The sequence below is a fragment of the Meles meles genome, chromosome 7 (assembly GCF_922984935.1).
Source record: "Meles meles chromosome 7, mMelMel3.1 paternal haplotype, whole genome shotgun sequence".
In the NCBI taxonomy this organism is placed as follows: domain Eukaryota; kingdom Metazoa; phylum Chordata; class Mammalia; order Carnivora; family Mustelidae; genus Meles; species Meles meles.
Genome location: NC_060072.1, coordinates 40,632,570 through 40,652,949, shown reverse-complemented (window position 1 = coordinate 40,652,949; position 20,380 = coordinate 40,632,570). Strand labels below are relative to the sequence as shown.

The 20,380-nt window shown below is 36.7% G+C and overlaps 1 protein-coding gene across 3 annotated transcripts in view; it reads left to right on the top strand.

The window, feature by feature from the left end:
* NAV3 (neuron navigator 3) overlaps positions 1 to 20,380 on the top strand; it is a 621,657-nt gene that overhangs the window by 566,736 nt on the left and 34,541 nt on the right. For 2 of the 3 annotated variants that reach the window (XM_046013459.1, XM_046013457.1), the window contains exons 24-28: positions 9,308 to 9,419; positions 16,187 to 16,308; positions 17,282 to 17,302; positions 17,996 to 18,168; positions 19,809 to 19,962. In XM_046013459.1, coding sequence (XP_045869415.1) covers positions 9,308 to 9,419; positions 16,187 to 16,308; positions 17,282 to 17,302; positions 17,996 to 18,168; positions 19,809 to 19,962 — 582 coding nt within the window. The remainder of the gene's footprint in view (positions 1 to 9,307; positions 9,420 to 16,186; positions 16,309 to 17,281; positions 17,303 to 17,995; positions 18,169 to 19,808; positions 19,963 to 20,380) is intronic. The other variant, XM_046013458.1, reaches the window with a different exon arrangement.

The following is a 20,380-nucleotide window of genomic DNA, read 5'->3' as shown; positions in this document are numbered from 1 at the left end:
AAACTATATGGAAACATTTGTAAAAACTGCATATGGGCATAATATGAGCAGACGTCCATCGTTTTCGTCTAATTTCCAAAGAGATCCAAAATCAAGAAAGCTTTGGATATTTTCAGAATCAGTACCTATTTCTGTCCTTAGAAATGGCTTCAGTTTTGTCTTCAGTTCTGTAAAGTATGTCATTAGCTTTAGAGGACTAGTGTATGTTACCATTTTGTCAGTTTACCATTTTTTAAGTTAAAAAAAAAACAAAACACCTGAATAAACAGACCAATTAAACTCAGGAGAAAACCAAAGATTTCTGTACTAGCCCGGTGTAATTAGCAAATTCTGTTTTATTTGCCCTTATCTTCATTATCCTGTTTCAGAGATTTTCCCCAGCCCATGGAAGAGAATACTGTCCATCCCTGTCAAACCTGTTCTGTAAGGGAAGATGACAAATGCCTCTTGAGCACAGGAATTTTATCTTCATCTTTTTTTGAAGGGGAGAGAAGCAGTCCAGTTTACCACTTCACTATGTAACCTAAAAGCTCAGCAAACAGGATGACGAGGTCATTTAGGGCAGCTGAGTGGGGAAGAATATGAATGTTGGAGCTCAGGGAAGCTTGAGTATGAATCTCGGGGAACCTCTTAAGAGCTGTCAAATCTTCTTTTGCTGACCCTCACGGTCATCATTTTAGAAGTCAGGTTTATAATAACTACCTTGCAGAATCACTCTGAGGAATAAGCAAGATACTATCTAAGGCCACATACAGTGGATAGTCCAAAAAAAATGTTACCTTTCTTTACGTTTCCCTCCATTTTTCCCTTAAAAAAAATGTAGGTTAAACCAAATTCATTATTGTCCATATGCCGCTGTATTGCTAAAAATCATGGTTAGTATTCAAGTCTCAGTGTCTTCAAGAAATCAAAATTAGCATTTTTTACCATCCCATATTTCCTTCGATTCTTTTGTATTTATAAGTTAAACTTCTCATAGATATTGAAAAACTATGATGCATTTGTTAATTTGTAATGTCTCTGAATAATGCCTGAGTGTTTTTAAATGTCTCTGCATAATACACGGAATTTTATAACTGTGTGCACATTAACCATAAAGGAACATTGCCAAAGCTATAAAATTTTCTCAGAAGATATCATGGTGCCATTTTTTAACTGAAAATAAAGTGATTGCATGTCTCATTGCAAGCCGTACACACACAACAACATTAGTAAGTAGTTTATTTTACTAATCTGAGATTTATAACTTGTGTACTTCCAAGGTGGCTTTGAGAATCATAAAATTAATTGCAATATGAAATGGCACAATTCCATAACAGAATCTTGTGCAAACAAGCAGAGGAATGTATATAACAAGATGCCTGAGCCTATGTAATCGGTACCACAAAGCACTGAAAGGAGTTGAATGTCAAGGAGGCTAAGGCACAAAGGGAGATTGCTTGGCCTGTCTGTTCTCATTTTCTGACCAGAAGAGCATAATTTAGATCGAAGAGACAAACTTTTTGGCACGGAATTCAAGGACAAATTTATTGTAAAGTTTCTTAAATTGGGGTCATGGAATAACAAAAGGCAAAATCGCTGTTCAAATAGACATTTCTCTAAAAGCTGAGGGCATAACATTTAATCATATTTCAGTAAAGTCATTTCTTCAGGGAGTTGAGATAAAAGGCTATATTGCTCTCTGGTGATCCAACAGTCCTGTGAAAAAGATTAGTGCATATAGAGCAGAGGTTTTGAAACTCTGTTCTTGGAGTTCCAAGGCTCATTTGTCCATTTAATCACTCACCAAAGCTATATTGAATTTCTACTGTGTACGAGAGACAGCTCTAGCTAGTGAGAATTCAGCAGTGAAATATATATATGTAGGTAACATATACTATATATAATATATGTATGCATTTTATATATATGTGTATATATATATACACACATATGTGTAAACACATGTTGTTTACATCCTAGTTTATAACTGGTTATAATATAAAATAGAGTTTATTTTCTAATAGGTGACAGATTAGGATTAAAAATACAGGATTTCAGGGGTGCCTGGGTGGCTCAGTGGGTTAAGCCGCTGCCTTCGGCTCAGGTCATGATCTCAGGGTCCTGGGATCAAGTCCTGCATCGGGCTCTCTGCTCGGCAGGGAGCCTGCTTCCCTCTCTCTCTCTCTCTCTCTGCCTGCCTCTCTGCCTACTTGTGATCTCTCTCTCTCTCTCTCGCTGTCAAATAAATAAATAAAATCTTTAAAAAAAAATAGAGGATTTCAGGTGAAGATAAGCACCACTGAGAATGTCAAGAGTGAGGATGTTGGGAGGCAAGATGGGATGCTAACACATGAAGCTACAAAAGCCAAGATGGTTACATATTCTTGCTACATACTTAAATGTAAATGATGCTGGGACTCAAATCCAAGTGTCTGGACTTCTTCTGGCTTCAAAGTATGATTTTCAACAATCCTATGGCATTAATAGTCTGAAAGCTGTATCAAAATTTTAGCTTGATTTTATAGACCAAGTCCACTTCTTTGAATAGTGTCTTAAAGCTTTCCTTGTTCCCAGGTGCCGTATCTGGAGTCCTGGTTCTCTTACCAGAGCACTTCTTTTATACATTGATAGCCTGGTGAGAAAGAAAAGACATGTATGAATCACTTAGGAGGCAGAAAATTTGGGGTGCCATCAGAAATATAATAATATAGAGTCCTGAGCGGGCTCACAGGGGACCACTGCATCTTGACTTTGGTTCTAGAAGTGAAGACGGCACAGATGGAAGTAGGGGTAGGGGTAGAAGATGGCACGGGTGCAAGATGGGAGCAAAGGCGGCACGAAGGGGGCCCTTTGGGCTCTAGGAGGATGAAAAAGATTAATTCCAGAAAAATGGGTGACTACGTGTCATAGAAGAAGGAGCACTGTGAGCATGAGCAGCAAGGAGGGAAATTAAGGGTGACATTCCGGGACGTGGAGAGGGAAAATGTGAAACTAAGGCTAGAAAGATGTCTAGGGAATCTGGTCCTTGAAAACAAGGAGCCATTCCAAGGCTTTTGACTCTAAACCAACATGATAAAAGTTAGTTAATGAAGATCAGTTCATCAGCATTTCCCAGCAGTTTAACATCATCCTCAGTAGCCACTGGAAGCCTACGTGCTACATAATAGTTTATAAGTAGGAAAAATTGAGATACTTGTCATGAACGCTTGTTGGCTGGAGAGAGAAATTGTCTCTAAGTATTGCCCTATACCTAACCTAAGGTTCAACAGATGGCGACACTGACATAGTCTGATCAAGAATTTTGCCTGGAGGGGTGCCTGGGTGGCTCAGCGGGTTAAGCCTCTGCCTTCAGCTCAGGTCATGGGCTCAGGGTCCTGGGATCGAGTCCCGCATCGGGCTCTCTGCTCAGCAAGGGAACCTGCTTCCCCCTCTCTCTCTCCTGCCCCTCTGCCTACTTGTGATCTCTGTCTGTCAAATAAATAAATAAAATCTTAAAAAAAAAAAAAGAATTTGCCTGGATTTATGGTCCCCATCCCTTTATTAGCACTTCTCCATCAAGACTCTTTGAGAGAATTAAGATTTAATGGCCTGAGATATCTATTATATGTGATAAAAATAACTTTTTTCTCTGCATCTAGAGTGGTACGACCTTTGTACCATCCTTGTCAGAACTGAAAAAAAAAATGCCATTCAAATTGTTGTTCAGCACTTTATTTTCTTATAGAATGCCAGATGACGAAGACTGTAATGCAAGTCATCAAAATGGCAAGAATTTTACAAGTCTGTATTTTTATGAATGAATTTTTTTCAAAACTACTGCTAAATTCCAGTGAACTTACTAAGACTATACTCACTGATAATTTGAAGACTTTCAAATTATTTCCCTGTAGCAGTCATGCCAGAGGCCATTAGAGCATATATTGAGGTGTACTTGGTTAGTCTTGCTAGAATGTCAGAACACAGGGGCACCTGGGTGGCTCAGTTGATTAAAAGTCTGACTCTTGATTTCAGCTCAGGTCATGATCTCAGGGTTGTGATACTGAGCCCCACATCCAGCTCCCTGCTGGGCGTGAAACCTGTTTAAGACAGCAGAGGGATATCTTTTTGTAGAAGTGGTAGAACTCAGATATTGATCTTCATGCCAACTGTAAAGTCTGGGGTTTGCTCATTCTTACCTCTGTGAAGCTACTTTTTTGGTGACTAGATGAATAGACGCTTAAGCATTAAAAATGAGAAAATTCAAAGCCAATTATCTGAAAATAGATAATGTGGAACTAGCTAAAAATTTCATTGAATTGGGTCTTTACATTAACTCTTCCCATTTTATGTTAAAATATTTGTCATATAGAAGTGTTTTTAAAAATGTATCACTAGAGGGGTGCCTGGGTGGCTGGTGGGTTAAAGCCTCTGCCTTCGGCTCAGGTTATGATCCTCAGGGTCCTGGGATCAAGCCCCACATTGGACTCTCTGCTCAGCATGGAGCCTGCTTCCCCCTCACTCTCTGCATACTGTGATCTCTCTGTCAAATAAATAATAAAATCTTTAAAAAAATATGTATCACTAGAGTCAGAAAATATGTTCATTAGCATTTTAGAACATAGGGTAACTTGAATCCATGTTATTCATGGAATCAAGTTACTTGTACTACTGTAATTCGGGGAACTTAGAGCATTTTGTTAGAGTCAGGACTGATTGGGTTCTTTCAGTAGAAAAATTTACAAGCTTTCAAGGCACACACATAGGCATGGAGAATAGGACAAGTTCAGGGAAGCTACAGCTAGATAGTGTAAGATTAACTGAGTGTCAGTGTAAGGAAGCAAAAGCAGGTTAAGTGCAAGATTTTAAGTCTTGCCTAGAAGGTCAAGTTGGTTGAGCCAAGCTTGTAGGATTTTCAGCAAGGCCTGTTTCCAGAAGAAATTTGGAAGGAGGTCAGATGCAGTTAGGAAATTAGATTGGAAGAGACACTAGTTTAGGGCTAGTATTAAGACAAAATATTTGATCACCTCATTTTGAAGCATTCTAAGTCTGACCTTGATAAATCGGTTAGCCTCAGAGACATGTACAAAGCAGTTAGAAAACATACTGGCTCCATCCAGCTTGTTTTACACGAGAAACTGTCTTGAAAAAAGCAGATGTGTGGGGCATTGTTATCTTGAAGAGCTTTTTGTAGGTGAATGAAGTTTCAATTTAGTTCCCACTTTTGAAAAGTGGAAAAATACCAACAAAGTATAATCTGATCATTTATTCCCAAGATTCTGTACAGAATCATCCTAGGTCCTGTCTTCTCTTTAGTATATAATGAAGAGAGTGGGAACTGGAAACTACTGAATTAGAAGAGGCATTAAACCCATATCTTGATGGCATATACATTTTCCAGGTTTTTCTTCTGAAAGTTGAATAGAGAGTCTCAAAATTGAAGTATCTTTTATTTGGTCCCCTTCAAAATAAAGAGACTAAATGAAAATATTTCAGAGTGTCAAATGATTTTATATTTGTCTATTTCTAGAACTTGCTTCTAATTATATTTCTGATCTACTCCACACCAGGGCCCTCCCCCCAAAAAAGAGGACTTCATAATTGTACTTGGAAGCGGCATTGTAATTTCTAAGTATTATAGTCATCTTAGATAAATATAACTTAAAGGATACCCTGGGTGGCACAATCAGTTGAGGGTCTGACTCTTGGCCTTAGCTTGGGTCGTGATCTCAAGATAGTGATCTTAGGGTTGTGATATCTAGCCCTGAATATTTATTTATTAAACATAAATGTGAACCACCAACTGTAATTATGAAGAAGAAAGAAGACTAGAAATAAACTATTATAAAACAATTTCTATGCCTCAGCCAAGTTTTCATTTTAAAGTGCTTTTATTAATCTTTATGTACTTAGTATTGGAAGAGAGAAAGGGAAACCTGACTTCGTTGCCATCCGAAGAAGTGATTTCCCTGACTTAGCCATATCCAGACTTTCTGTTTAGAATGAATAATAAAGTCATTGATGTTTTGATATGGCACTGTAGTTGATCAAACACCCTATTAAAACATATGTAGAATTGAAGCTTTACATTATTCTTTGAAGGAGAGAAATAGCTGTTTAACATAGACCAGAACATTTGAACAAAATCATCCCAAAATTTCCTGAGATCATAAATCTCAGTGAGAAGACAAAGTCTACAACAACTCATTAAGCTGAATGCATTAAATGGTCTGAAAGTGCGGAGAAGGGACATTTTTATCTGAAAGGAAAGCTAAGAGGTTTCAAGCGTATGAAGATATTTCACCAGGCCTTTAATGGTGAGAAAAATACTTAAAGCAAAGGGAGAAATCATATGGGAAAACTCAGTGAAAGGGATAGAGTGATAGTTTGAGTGATGTGGAAGGTGGATCTCATTAACTGAAATAAGGAAGAAGGAAGGGATTTTTGCAGATATGAAGAGACACCTAGCTCAGGTTTGGACAGATGATCAGTGTTAAATTTAGCTATCTTTTTAATGAAAGACACTGGAATATCTTATAGGCCCTTGCTTATACTTATAAAGTTCCCCTAAAGAACTACTAATATGAATTTGGCTAAATAATTTTTTCATGCATGTGACTTTCCCAATTTACATAATGAATGTACCTGTTACCTAGTTATTTTGCCTTTGGGTCTATTGTGCCATGCTGTATAACAACTAGCCTCTTAATAGCTGTTGTGGTTTTTTTGTTGTTGTTGTTTTGGTTTTTTGTTTTTTTTTTTTTTTAGCTGTTGTGTTTTTAAAGCTACTTAATTTTAGAGGCACCTGGGTGGCTCAGTCAATTGAGGTTCTGCCTTTGACTCGAGTCATGATCCCCGGAGTCTGGGGATCGAGCCCCACATCGGACTCCCTGTTCAGTGGGGAGTCTGTTTCTCTCTCTTCCTCTGCCCCTCCCCCCTGCCACTTGCATCTGCTCTCTCTCAAATAAATAAATAATCTTTTTAAAGAAGATACTTAATTTTAGGGGGTGCCTGGGTGGCTCAGTGTGTTAAGCCTCTGCCTTCAGCTCGGGTCATGATCTCAGAGTCCTGGGATCGAGCCCCACATCTGGCTCTCTGCTCAGCCTGGAGCCAGCTTCCCCCTCTCTCTCTGCCTGCCTCTCTGCCTAATTGCGATCTCTGTCAAATAAATAAATAAAATCTTAAAAAAAGAAAGATACTTAATTTTAGAAGTGATCTTTCTTCTATCTCATATTAAATGCAGTTTTCTGAAAAAGCAATATTCCCTGAGCATTCCGCTTCTAATCTTTTTAAAAACAGTTTTGAGGAGAGATTTCTCTAGAAAAGATTAAAGTTTAGACATTGAAATAAGTCAGCTTATTCATAAAATTAAGCTGTATTTTTTAGACCTTTACATGAGATCTCATTCCATTTTTCTTCTTTCACCCTAAGGCCACATTTTTCAGCAGATTTTTTTAATCCATAGTACAAGCATTCTTGATTTTAAATTCAAGAATGAAAATCTGATTTTCATTAAAATTTAATGTGCATTCTAGTCTATATGTTGTAAAATTATTATTTAAATTATGTGATTCATTAAGTATGCACTATAGAACTCCTTTTGTGAAGTTTTCTGGTAAAGGTAGAATGAATTTCTGTAAATATTTTACTATTGGGAGATTTATTTTAAATGGAAAATACATTAAATTTTGGAAAACATCTATTGCAGTTGAGCAAGGGACAAAATTATAGATAGAACTTGGAAAGAGTGAGAAATTATGATGAATTGGGTCTGAATTTTGTATTATGGCAGTGGAAATTTTCTGCAAATGTGATTTTTTCTTTTTGATAAATATATGCAAATTAAATTACAGTCAAATAGTTAAAGATTCAGCTGTGAATCTGGGAGGTTACTACCAATTGCTCATTATGAGATTCTTTGACTTATAAACTATTAGGAATCTGTAAGAGGGTTTATTATTATTTTAATTATCTGTTCTCTATTAGAAATATGTCAGATATCCAGTGAAATAGTTATAGGACATACTAGGTATCTATTCCAAACTTGGCTATCATTTCACTTAACATTGCCTATTTTATGTTTTTTGGGTTTTTTAGTTTTTTAATTTTTTTTTCCAAGTGTCTAGGGTTAGACTAGTCTCTGGATGTTCTTACATCTGAAGATGTTTCCTCGAAAAGCAGTTGTTGTGATCTTACCTTTTTAATATATTCTGAGAGATGGAGAGTAAGAATAATCTATTTACTATGGAGTGAAGAAACTGAGCCTGATTCTTTGAATTTCTGCCAAAGATGCTATAGAAAATGATGAATGACAATTTACTAAATTCCCTAGGGATTCTCCTTCTAAGAGGCTGACAACAATTCTAATTTTTAGAGTTGCCACCACTGCCAAGAATTCTGGATGCCCCTTGTTTTTGAGCTCCTCAGGGAAATACTACTCATGCTGAAACAATATTCTACTTCCTTTTTTGGAGAGGCACATATCCTATCTTCTTCATTCTTCCTTGTAGTCATTTCTGATAATTCACTTAGATAACTGTGAAAAATCATGTCTATGTTCATTGGGACACATCTTAAAGTTACCCTGAGTTCAATAAGAAAAAAGATGTTTCATAACAATTTGATGTGTAGGCTACGTTTTTTTTTTTTTATAAATTAGTATTATTTTAAGGGCTGTAGATTGCATGTATTTCTATTCACTTAAAAAAAAAATCTGTGTTGCTTTGGCTTGGTAAAATTGGGTTTCCATACTAGGAATATTACTGGATGAAAAGTATCAGAATCTAAGATGACCTTGATTTGCCCAGCAGAATTTAATAAGATGACATGTAGTTAAAGCAAGGTAGGGATGAGTTCCTGCTTTTATACTTGAATATAAAGAATCAGTTCCCCAAGGGCAATATAAAAGAGACAAAATCTGAAGTCATTCATTCAACAAGAATTCAGGGTTTCCGGCTGACAGTAAATGCCACGTGAGGCACCTGTACAATTCTGCTCACTACTCTGTGATCTAATCATGGTGGTATTAATAAGTGTGGTATCAAATGTGCAGTGTGATGTCTTGCTTTATGTTGCACTGGTCAGCTTTAGATGTTAACCTTTGAAAGGAATAAAGACTATTCAGATCACATTTATACTAGAATAACTAAGATATTTTTCTAAAATTCTCCTTTACATTTAGATAAATACGAGGTTGTTAGATATGACTTGACAAGGTCAGTCAGGCATCCAAATCTCCCTGGACATTAGTACTACATAAAATGAAACCCATGTGATGGTGAATTATGGACAAGGACATTTTACTTTTCTCTCTAGGCATTAAAACTTCTAAATTCTGTTTGTTTCACAGGAGTCTGAACTTATAGAACTAAGAGAAACCATTGAAATGCTGAAGGCCCAGAACTCCGCTGCCCAGGCCGCTATCCAGGGAGCACTGAACGGTCCAGACCACCCTCCCAAAGGTATATTTAGAAATACTTCCATTTTTTCATTCAATGTAATAAATATCCATTTTATTTTATTTATTGGAGTGAAGCTGCTTTTACTCAGTGGCACTGCCTTTTATAATGAATAAGTAGGCCTTAATGCAGTCAGAATGCCAGAATTTAAGAATAATAGATTTCCTTATCAATAATTTTTTAGTTAAGCTTAAGGAATTTGCCTCTATACTTGTACACACATTTTTCTCCATTTGATTTGGTGAAAGTGGGGTTGGGGAGGTTACTTAATGCATTTATATCTGACTTCAAGCAAAACACACCCTGTAAGGAGTCTGAAAATCTAGATCTGTAAACAAAAATAAAATAATCGATATGGTGAAATGTCAAGTAATAGGTATGAGGAAAATATCATTTTGGATGGAGGCAATAGAAAGGTACACATCTTACAAAAATGTTAAAAACAGTAAGAAAAAAGACTAAAAGTCTACTCTTTATTATTACCATGCTTCCTCAATTCTAAACAATAATGGGGGCACCTGGGTGGCTCAGATGGTTAAGTGTCTGCCTTTGGCTCAGGTCACGATCTCCAGATCCTGGGCTCGAGCTCTGCATCAGGCTCTTGGCTGGCTCAGCGGGGAGTCTGCTTCACCCTCTCCCTCTGCCTCTTCCCCCTGCTTGCGTGCTTTCTCTGTCTCTCTCTTTCAAATGAATAAATAAAATCTTAAAAAATAATAATAAAATAATCTTATTTACCACCATATCCTCCTTAGTTTCCCACTGAAGAAATGCTTTGTATTCATGTCATGTCATTTTTTTCTTTGCATAGATTCTACTTATTCATGTCCTAGCTCATTAATAGCATTCAATATGCTCAACTCTTCACCAGCATCAAAAAAAAAGGCTAAAAAAGCTTTTCTAAATCCCAAATGCCCTATCATGTATTTTCCCATTTCCAGGTGAATCCTGGGACCATTTTATGGAATCTTTTAATGTCTCCAACAGCCAGTCACACTTCAGACCTCTGGAATATGGCTTCTCCTACCATCAAACACAAACTGTTCTCTCCAAGATCCATAAAGACTTGTTACAGGACACAAAATCCAGTACAACATTTTAAAATTCTAATTGTATTTGACGTGTAAATAGCATTTCATATTGATGTCCTTCTATCCTACCTGAAAAATTCATTTCTTCACACTCTTAGTTTTTCTCCGGATTCTTTGAAAGTTTCTTTTGCAGGTTCACTCCTTTGTGTCCATTTGTTAAGTGTTGTTATTTCTTAAAACCCAGTTTTCAACTGGCTTCCATTATGATTTGGTACATTGTGAGTCTCTTCATCCCCTCTAAAAGTCTGTACAAACTCATCTAATCCTCTAGCTATAATTCTCATTTATGTGTTGATAACTGTCAAATATATCTCTCCAGGCCTGGCTCATCTTTTGAGTTACAGATCTATAAATCTAGCTGCTCCAGAGAGAGCTGTCTTTGGTTATCTTTGGATGTCTGTTTGTCACACTAAACTCAACGTCTCCAAATTTGAACTTGTCATCTTCCTTCTTAGCCTGCTTTGCCTTCAGTGTTCCTTGCCTCAGTAAACGGGACCTCCATCCTTCTATATAGCCATAAATCTAGATGTCATTGATAAGTCCTCTTCTCCTCATTCATTAAATCACTAAGTTCTATTGATCCCACTTTTAAATATCTCTTGGATCTGTTCCCTTTTCTCTCATCCTCCTATCACCATCTCTCATCTCTCCCCTGAACTATGATCACAAACTCCTAAATCCTTCCTGCCTTTCATCTTATACCACTTTATATCATTCTGAAACCAAAGCAGTTGTCAACAACATATATATACAGATGTCCCATTGCCCTTAGGATGAAATGCAAACTTCTGAACATGACATAATCTTTCTTCACTAACTTTGTTCATTCAGCAAATATTTATTGGCTGCCACTTACTAGCCAGACACTGCTTTAGACCTTATTCTCTGTTTTTTTGCCATGTTGTATATTTCATGTTGTATATTTCTTCCAATTCTCTAAAAGTTCTTTATGTGTTCTGGTTATATCTCCTTAAAATTTTCAACATAAAGACTTTTTGAAACCTTATAAGAGTTGGCCTAAATATGCCTCCTTGACCCTTAAGCTGGATGAGGTCCCCTTGTGATATCTTTCTGGAAATACTGTGCTTCTATCCAAATTTGTAGTATACTTTGGTGCCTTAATTTATTTCTGTTCAGCCTTTTCTGATCAACAGTAGGGTGGTTTGTTTTTTCAGTCCAAGTGGCTATGATGATGCCTTATCACACAAAAGGGGCTTATTTGAATTTTGATTTAAAAAATGTAATTTTTTAAATACTTGAATTTAAATTTTAGGGAAAAATTATATAAAGTGAAATATACTTAAATTGAAGGAAAAACTAGTTCTCTAGGGGCTACTTCTGTTAAGAATTTAGCAACTTTTCATGTGGGGGAGTTGATTTATATGCCACATGGAAAATTACTGCATATTTAAAGCTTATCTTAGAGCTATAATAAAGCAGCTTATGTTCTAAATCTTCATGTCGTAAATAGGTCCAGAAGGGATTTTAAAAGGCTTAATCCTTTCTTTAACGCAGTACAAGTCACTGAAGTAAAACTTTCTGGAAGGATTCTTTTATTGTAGCCAACAGGTACCCTTGTATACCTACTGGAACTGAAAAAAAGGAACTCCTCTGCTCTATGTGGGAGAGACCCATAAAATAAGCAAGATGATAACAGTTAATATTCAAATCGGTCAAGAAAGATTTAAAAATATTTTTACAAGATTTAAAATGGACAAAAACAGGAATTATAAATGTATATAGGATATTTAGATTACGTTTATGTAATATTAAAACTTCATATTAAATTCAGTGAACACAAACTGATTCTTATTGACCACTGACATAACATGGAGAAAATAAAGTCTCTTGGACTAATTATGTTGTTTTCCATTGGTTATTAAGGTAATTGTACAAGCTATAAACTTACAGTCTGAAATCATATTGAGATTTGGTTTTTGAGAATTTTATAAATTAATCTTAGATAAATTTGTAACATATAATCTTACAATATATATTTGGAGTGGGGCAACACAGACAGGGCAAACTATGACAAGTTCACATAATGAATGTAACTTTCTATTTTCTATTTGTGCATCATGTTTATTAACCAGGCATGATAAATAATAGTAGTCTGTAATATAATAAATTTATTTATTCGTGCACAAATGTTCCTTGAACACCTAGTATATACTATCCACTCTATTAGATCTCAAAATATAAAGATTTCAAAAAAAGTTCTCAGTACTCAAGGGCTCACAGTCCACTGCCACAGAGATGTGAATATATCTCTGTATAACTTTAACTATATAGAAATACATCTATATAACTATACATGAAAAGTAAAGTAATGGAAAATTTTACTTTTATTTTTCAAAATATACTATTGTTTTTTAAGTTACTACCTCTATGTACAAACATAGATAAAATTTTTCCTTGTGATATGCCAAATACAGTTCAACAAAACGTAGTAAATTGCTATCAACAGTGAATACATTTTTTAGGAATGTTAGGCAAACATAGTTATATTCAGTGAATAATAATAATATTACTTACAGGTGATTGTTGATTGCCTACCAATTGCCATAGTTTGTTCAGCGTCCCGGGTATACAATGGTAAACAAAACAGATATAATCTTTGTATCCATTAAGCTTTTAGTCTTGTGGGAGAGCAGGAAATAAACAATTGTGATTGTTGGCATAGCTGAATATGTATGCCAAAATCATTATGTTATAAAAGCAACAGGCCTAGGTGCCCATGGAAAACAAGGGTACCAGGGAACCTCCTAGAGGTTCATAGTCAGGAAAGGCCTTCCCCAGATAGCAACATTTAAGGGGAGCTCCAAGGAATAATGATCAACTCATTTGGTAAGTATTGAGAGAGGACTATGCCAGACGAGCCTTGAGATAGAAAATGGACTAGTGCCTTTATGGGACTGGTACAGTGAGCAAAGTTACAACATGTAGAACCAGGTTAGCGAGAGAATTACTGACCAGATTACTGAGGGACTTTTAGGCCCTGTTTAAGAGTTGAAAAGTTTTCTTTCTTATTAAAATGGTAATCTATTGAAGAGTCTTAAGTATGGGAGTGATGATGTTTTCCTTTTAAAGAGAACTCTCTAGTAACCATCTATTGAAGGGTTTGAAGGTGAATAATTTGGACAGCCATTCTTGCTGTCAAGCAGGTAAGTAAGTGATAGTGATACCTTGAACTGGGGCAGTGCTGGTGTGAAGGGTAAGAAGAGGAAATGAATGGATGAACAAGCACGTAACTGAAATACAGACTTGTAAAAGAAGCTTCTCCATTCACTCATATTGTCGATTTCTATTGGGTCAACCATTCTCTACTAAGCTCTATGATGCCACATGTACTGAATCAAATACTTACAAGAACTAGAAAGGAATTGTTAGAGATGAGTAAAATGCATTCCTTTCATTCTATGATATCATTGAAATCATTCCTTTGCTAATCTTTATTGGTAAATGCCCTCATAACTGAAGATAAATAATACCCTTAAGGACTACTTTTGACTTACAATAATAAGAATGAACTCATCTTCTTAAATTTTGAGGGTTAATCAAAGTCAAATACAATTTATTAATTTTGGATGTAATAAAAACTCTGGAGTACTTTAACATCTAGTACAATTGCTTTATTTGTGAAAGTCGGTTACTAGGGAAAAACCTAACAAATAATGTATCTTGATCACGAAAGCTTATAGACAATCCCAGCGGAAATTCAAAACACAAATGAATACCAGCATATTCTTCTTTTCTCTAGTCATATAACTTCCATATTTGTTGATTAAGGGATACTGCGCTCCTTTATTGTTCAATCAAAATAGCACACATAAATAAATGCCTTCATTTAAGTTTTGACACTGATAGTATTTTGGGCAATATTTTGGGCATGTAACCACAGTAAAGTCTCATCATTATTTTTTAAAGGACTTTTAAGAGGCCAAACTCTATGGATTCTGAAAAATTGTTTTATTTTTTCCCTCCTATAAAATTGTCACCATGCTTATTATCTTAATGGAAAAATTAAGGTACTTACTGGTATGTATGTATATGACTCTAAGGTTAGATATATGCATACATGTATTACATACTCACACATATACTCCCTTATTATATTTGAAAGTAACAGAGTTTCATTGTCATGGGGTGTTGTAATGTTAAATAAAGCAGTCAACTGGAAAGCCTTTGCTTTTATACTATTGTTTCTATGGAAGCTTTTTGAAAGCTATATTATAATTTCTGACATCTTGAAAGTTCCACTGAGATTTTTTGCTTGACAAATCTTAATTGATGCCAATTAAATTTAGTAATAGGTTTGGCCTTAAAGCAGACTGGACCTTAAAAAAAATTTATAATTTCTTAGTGTCTCCACTAACACTTATTATCAGTTCACAGTAAGTAGATGAAATTTCAGTTTCATTAATTATAAATAAATCTTATAAGCTGATTGTATGGAATAAGTGGGTATCTTCAAAACGTGATTAAATATCAAATGTTATTTTTTTCAAGTTATCTTGTGTGACTAAAGAAGCACTACGTGCTTTTGAGAAGTATGGCAAGCCCGTATCACATGGCATTTAGCGCAACAGACGTTAGAATCTGCCTAGGTGTTGAATTCGCTCTTTTGTGTTTCATCTATGTGACTCTGATGAAATTACTTTCAGTAATTAAACTTACTTCAACACTTTGCTTTAAGAATAAAATTAGATAAGGGGCGCCTGGGTGGCTCAGTTGGTCAAGCATCTGCCTTCAGCTCAGGTCATGCATGATCTCAGGGTCCTGGAATTGAGCCCTGTGTTGGGCTCCCTGCTCAATGGGGAATCTGCTTTTTCCTCTCCCTCTGCTCCTTCCCCTAGTTGTGCTCTCTTTCTCTCTTAAGTAAATAAAATCTTTAGAAGAAAAAAAAAAACAGAATGAAATTAGATAATCCCAGGGCAGAGTAAACACATAGTAAATGCTAGCTTTAATATTACGTGTTATTATTATTATTACTGCCATTACTATTCCAAGTCATGGGTGGGACTACGATGGAAGAATTGCACTGTCTTAAATATGTTTCCTGTTTAGTTTACACATGCAGTCTACGCAGTTTCTCTCTTGGGCACCTTTCCCTCACGGGTTCTTTGACCTTGGTTAAGTTACTTCTTTGCACTTCAATTTTGTCACCTGAATTGAATTGCTTAAATGACTTCGAAAGTTTGTTTTGACTCTATTATGGTATGATTCTGTGAAATGGAAAATTAATATATTTGGCTTCGGTAGCTTTATTCAAAGCACTGATATTAAAAAGACACAATTAATTCTCATGCTATTATGAGTTTCCATTTACTCCATGGAAGTAATCATTTGGAATAAATCACTTTGGAAGATCTGCTTGATCCAGGTATTCAGGAGAAATCACTAGCATAGCATTTCATTTTTGGATAAAACTCAGAATTCATTAAGCCAGCAGAGCTACAGACTTATGAGATACACAGTGAACCTTAATGCCGATAACCCAGTTAATTAAAGCAAATAAGGTGGTACTTTAGTAAACTTACAAATCCAAAACTGCACGGAGATGATCTGTACAAAGCCGTGTTGACTTTTATTAGCAGACTTCCTCTCAGAAAGCATAAAAGTCTTATTTGTTCACAGTGAACGTCTTTGGGAGCTAATGTGATGTTCTCTGTCTTTTGCTAGATCTCCGCATCAGAAGACAGCATTCTTCCGAAAGTGTTTCTAGTATCAACAGTGCCACAAGCCATTCCAGCATTGGTAGTGGTAATGATGCTGACTCCAAGAAAAAGAAGAAGAAAAACTGGGTAAGCCCTGGTCATCCATCTCATTCAAAAGCTTATTCGTGCACGATGAGTCAGGTTTGTTTTCTTTGGAGCTTTAGAAATTTGTAGCAGTTTACAAAGAGTCTCCCTCAAGTGACCAGCCCCCCCGGAAGGCAGTACTCATCATTGGAATTAGGGTGGCCTGGTGCTGAGGAGCAGGGGTTTTGGTCAAGACTGCTTTTGGGTTTGAATCCCAACTCTGTCACTTAATATTTGGACCATAGGCAGGTGGCTTCACTTTTTGAGGAGGCCTACTTTTTCTCATCTACAAAAATAGGATAATTGATACCGATTAATAAAGTTGTTGTGAGAAAACTGACATGGCATGTATTAATAAAGGACAGGGCAGGGATTTACCGTGGAGATGAGGGAGAAGAAAAGATGGTGGTGTGGGGTGACACTGTGGCAGGGATGGAGGAAGAGGAGAGGAAATGAATTGTAAAGAAAGGGAAAGAAGAAACCTTGAAAGCCTCCCCACCTCTCACTTCAACGGGGTCTAGTGTGAATAAAGCTACACCTCCTCAGAAATCAACTACATTAATGTCTGCTTTCTGGTTGGTTTTTTTTTTTTTTTTTGAAGAGAATATAGCAGAAATACAGAAATGTACTTTCCCAGAACAATGCTTTACATGTGCTAGAGAGAGAATTTATGATGATATTAAGCAGTTGCTAAAAAACTGAGGGGAAGATGCTATCACAGCAAAATGTTTAAAAACCATGCAGTAAAGAATTTTTTTTAATACCATGAAATGAAGGTAGTTACTTAAATAAGTACAACTATTAATGAAATCCAAAACATAACTACCAGAGGATTTTGCTGAGTACCTACTATAAATAATGAAAGAAATATCTTTTGTGTTTAAAAAAAAAATGTTTATACAGGTAATATTTTAAAATACTGATCAGCCTTCATTCCCTTGATTTGTAATTCCACACTCTTTCATGTTTCTGCAAGGTGAACTCTAGAGGAAGTGAGGTGAATATAAAATGTGGACAATTTGGCATGCATCTATAAAAAATACCCTACCTTGGCATGAATGCTATTCATTTTGGCAGTAGGCTTTTTATACCTTTCAAAAACAGATTACCTTGTATGTCTTTTCTTTGTGTCTTTTCATTTTAATCTCAAATTTTAAAAAAGAAGAGGTAAAAAAAAAAACCACTTTCTGAATAGAGCTGTAGGGGATACCAATTCCGGTTTTGAATAGCATGGGAATTGAAAATTTGAATAGAAAAATCACAATTAATGAAGTGTTAGGTGAATTTGATTTCATTTTGCTTTTTAAGTTTATACTGTCAGCAGGACATGACTTGATTGTAGCGCTAAAGTGGCCCATTTAAAACAAATTGCCTTGAAGAGAGAAGCATTGGGACTGGAGATCCCTTCAAGGTACTTAGTTTTAAATGAGTGCTCTGACAGCCATGCCCTTGACCCTGCACTATTTCAAAGCCTTCCGTGTTTGCGCTGCGCTGGATTAATATAAGAATAAAACAAAACACAAAACACGGCATCATTTTTTCCTAGAGATACCGTGCTGCACCTGTTAATACTCTGCTTTTACGTACTGACCCCAGGCAGTGGCTAGGATAGCACCTGCAAACTAACGCCCCAAAGCCAAATTCTCCACATGCACACAGACAAGAAAGGTCACTCCTGTCCTCTTTTCAGCTGAGAAGCTCATTCAAACAAGCCTTTGGGAAGAAAAAGTCTACCAAGCCTCCTTCCTCCCATTCGGACATCGAAGAGCTCACTGACTCATCCCTCCCAGCGTCACCGAAAGTGCCCCACCATGCAGGAGACTGCGGGTCCACATCCATGAAGCCCTCACAGTCGGCCTCGGCGTAAGTCACTCCCCTCCGCAGGATGCTGAAGTCTCTTTTAAAAACAGCAGCAGGCCAAGCCCCTGTGTGTGTTGTAAATGCAGTCAGGCAACACCATCTGTGCCGGTGGTATTCTGATCTACCTTAGAACTGTGGGCAGCCCCGATTTCTCCTTCCTTTTTCACACATGAGAGTCTGCGTGCTTTTCGACCTCACGCTCCACTCTTCTGTGTCATCAGTCTCACTTCTTTTCAAAATGGCCTTTGTCCATGTCTCTGCCTCACTGTGCATTCCATGCAGGTCGCCCCTTGTCTGGCCACCAAAGAAACGGCAAAATGGCCCTGTGATCTACAAGCATAGATCCCGGTAAAATGGCGTGTGTGATGCATGCTACTTGCCAAGATGCCGGTTTCTAACCTCAGCAGCGTTTGCCTTTGCTCTTTCTAAAATCCCTCGCATGCATTTCAACGATAAAAACCTCCTCCTCTGTCTTCCTGGTTTTGAAGTCCAGCTTGTTTTCCTAAAAACCAGGCTGTAATCCATTTGCCTTTAATTCCATTAGATAACCTAGCATAGCATTTTTATAGTAGCTCACCATTTGATGTTACAAGAATGGATGAAACCTTGAGAATGTACAACATGTGCTTTGATGAGGTGATTCTCTGTTTTGTATACTGTTTAAATCAGATTTCTTCGGATGCCTATGACAATGACTAGCCTTAGCACTGTCATGTAGAACAGAGCCACTAATAGGACCATTTAAGATGCTTTTGTATCCCAGTTAATTTCATTACTTATATAGAAAAGAGGAACCTACCACTATCATTTTGTAATCAGCAAGGTAGTCCTCATATTTTTAAATGGGAAAGATACTAGTTCATCAAAAACAGGTTCTCGCACCTTCTTTACTGCAAAACTACCCACAAAACAACAATAACAACAAAATAATAAGGAAGTAATGTCGATGACCTTCAAGCAGCCCTCAACTAGGCCACTTGCATGGGTTGAAACCTGTGATTTAGCTTCATTAGCTTTGATCTCCTAAATCAGCTGAGCTGACCAGGGAGATTATATAACACTCATCCATTATTTAAATGTCCAAAACTAATCTCCCTGATTTATTTTCTACAATATTTATATTAGATTTTCATGGTAACTTGAAGACAGTGTGGTAGCAAATAATATTACACTTTGCACAGTTTTGCAAAAAAAAAAAAAAAAAAGAAAGAAAAGAAAAGAAAACCGGTGTTTTAAAAACATGAGTACTTTAAAAAAATATTTCCTAAATTGCAAATAAAGATTTAAGTCCCTTGATGACTGGCAGAATGAGATGGTGTAATGCTATGCAGCCCCATGAATATCAGCCACAAGGATATTTTGAAGATTACTTGGTCTTGAATAATAATGGATTGTTTTTAAACTTCAGAAAAATAGGAAGAAAGGATTAAAGGAAAAAGACAGTTCCTGTTTCCAGTTTTGAACCTGGAAATGTATTACTGTTTGTAAAACTCTTTCTCCTTCTCTTTAGGTTTTGCCGGCAGCACAGAACCTCTGTGGTTCTGCTGGATAATATCGCAGTTCAGCCTTAAAGGAAGCATTGCTTTTCCAGATCCTCTGGTTTCCCTCCTGGCAACTGATTTTGTGTTTGTTTCCTTCTTCAGGATCTGTGAGTGCACAGAGGCTGAGGCAGAGATAATTCTTCAGCTGAAGAGCGAGCTCAGAGAAAAGGAGTTAAAATTAACAGATATTCGACTAGAGGCCCTCAGCTCTGCTCATCACCTTGACCAGATCCGGGAAGCCATGAACCGGATGCAGGTCAGTGCTGACCACCTTCCAGGAGCAAAGAGGAGAGACAAAAAATACTATGTCATTGCCACTCTTGGTTATTATAAAAACAAATGTCCCTTTGAAACCCACCGTGGAAACAGTCTGTTTATTCAAACTTTGCCCCTCATCTTCCAACACTGAATGGAGCATTTTGTCAAAGCCAGGGTGGGAAGTGAGAGTACGCACTGGCCAGTTGCACTCAAGGGCCATTCAAGACACTTGTACCAGAGATTGGGTTCACTTGAGAGCTGAGTTTGCCGAGAAACTACGACAAACGTTGCATCTTCACTTTCCCATGATTTGCCTTTGTGTTGGCTTTTTTCCCTTCTTTTGAAATCTGACTTTCATTTGCCTTTACCTATTTTCTGTTGGGGGGGGGAAGTAATGAGGAAACTACAGAAATTTA